The sequence below is a fragment of the Chaetura pelagica genome, unplaced genomic scaffold (assembly GCF_000747805.2).
Source record: "Chaetura pelagica isolate M959 unplaced genomic scaffold, ChaPel_1.0 scaffold408, whole genome shotgun sequence".
NCBI classification, from domain to species: Eukaryota; Metazoa; Chordata; class Aves; order Apodiformes; family Apodidae; genus Chaetura; species Chaetura pelagica.
In genome coordinates, this window is record NW_009954229.1 from 1,569,118 (window position 1) to 1,569,792 (window position 675).

Consider the following 675-nt stretch of genomic DNA (forward strand, 5'->3'; position numbering starts at 1 on the left):
CCTGCTCCCGCGGGCCCGGCAGCTGCTGCTGCTGCTGCTCTGGGCTCACTCCGATGCCAGGCATGGAGCTGATCAGCTTCCTCATCTCCTGGAACTTGTTCTTCAGCTCATTCAGCACCTGGTGGACATCCTGGCTGTCTTTGTCCATGCTGCAGAGGAGAGAAAATGGAGACACTGTTCAATTCCCCTGTTGGAAAGTGAAAAGTCTGCCAGGGTGACTCTCATTTCCAGTGCAACCAGAGCTTAAACTGGAATTCAGTGGGAAACTTGCTCTTGGTACCTAACTACACACACCTAATTCACCTATCCCAATAAAATGGGCACAGATGATACACAGACTGGGGAGTCTCTGGGGCAAACTGGTTTGCTGCTGATTTCCAGCACACAATCCAGCTACCTCAGGACCTATCAATCACGTCTGCAGCTTTAACACATTGCCATGGAGCAGGATAATTCTCCCTCTGTTTGAACTGCCATATCTCTCTCTGGGGAGCCTAAGATTACATACATGTGTTATACGTAGAAACCTGGAAAAAGAAGATCTGTCTCACCCTGTGACCTGTTGCTGCTTTAATACAAAAAAAAAATCCATGCAGTCAAACAGCTTGACAGGGGAAAACAGAAACTGTTCCCCAGAAGTACCAGAGACTACCCAATGGCAGAGAAAATGGTACT

At 48.3% G+C, this 675-nt stretch overlaps 1 protein-coding gene across 1 annotated transcript in view; it reads right to left on the reverse strand.

Annotated features, from left to right (window-relative positions):
• The window catches only part of MED9 (mediator complex subunit 9), a 1,913-nt gene extending 1,765 nt beyond the window's left edge, over window positions 1-148 (reverse strand). The window contains exon 1 of the mRNA XM_010003593.1: window positions 12-148. Within this exon, the coding sequence (XP_010001895.1) occupies window positions 12-148 (137 nt within the window). The remainder of the gene's footprint in view (window positions 1-11) is intronic.
• Window positions 149-675: the final 527 nt, after the last annotated feature.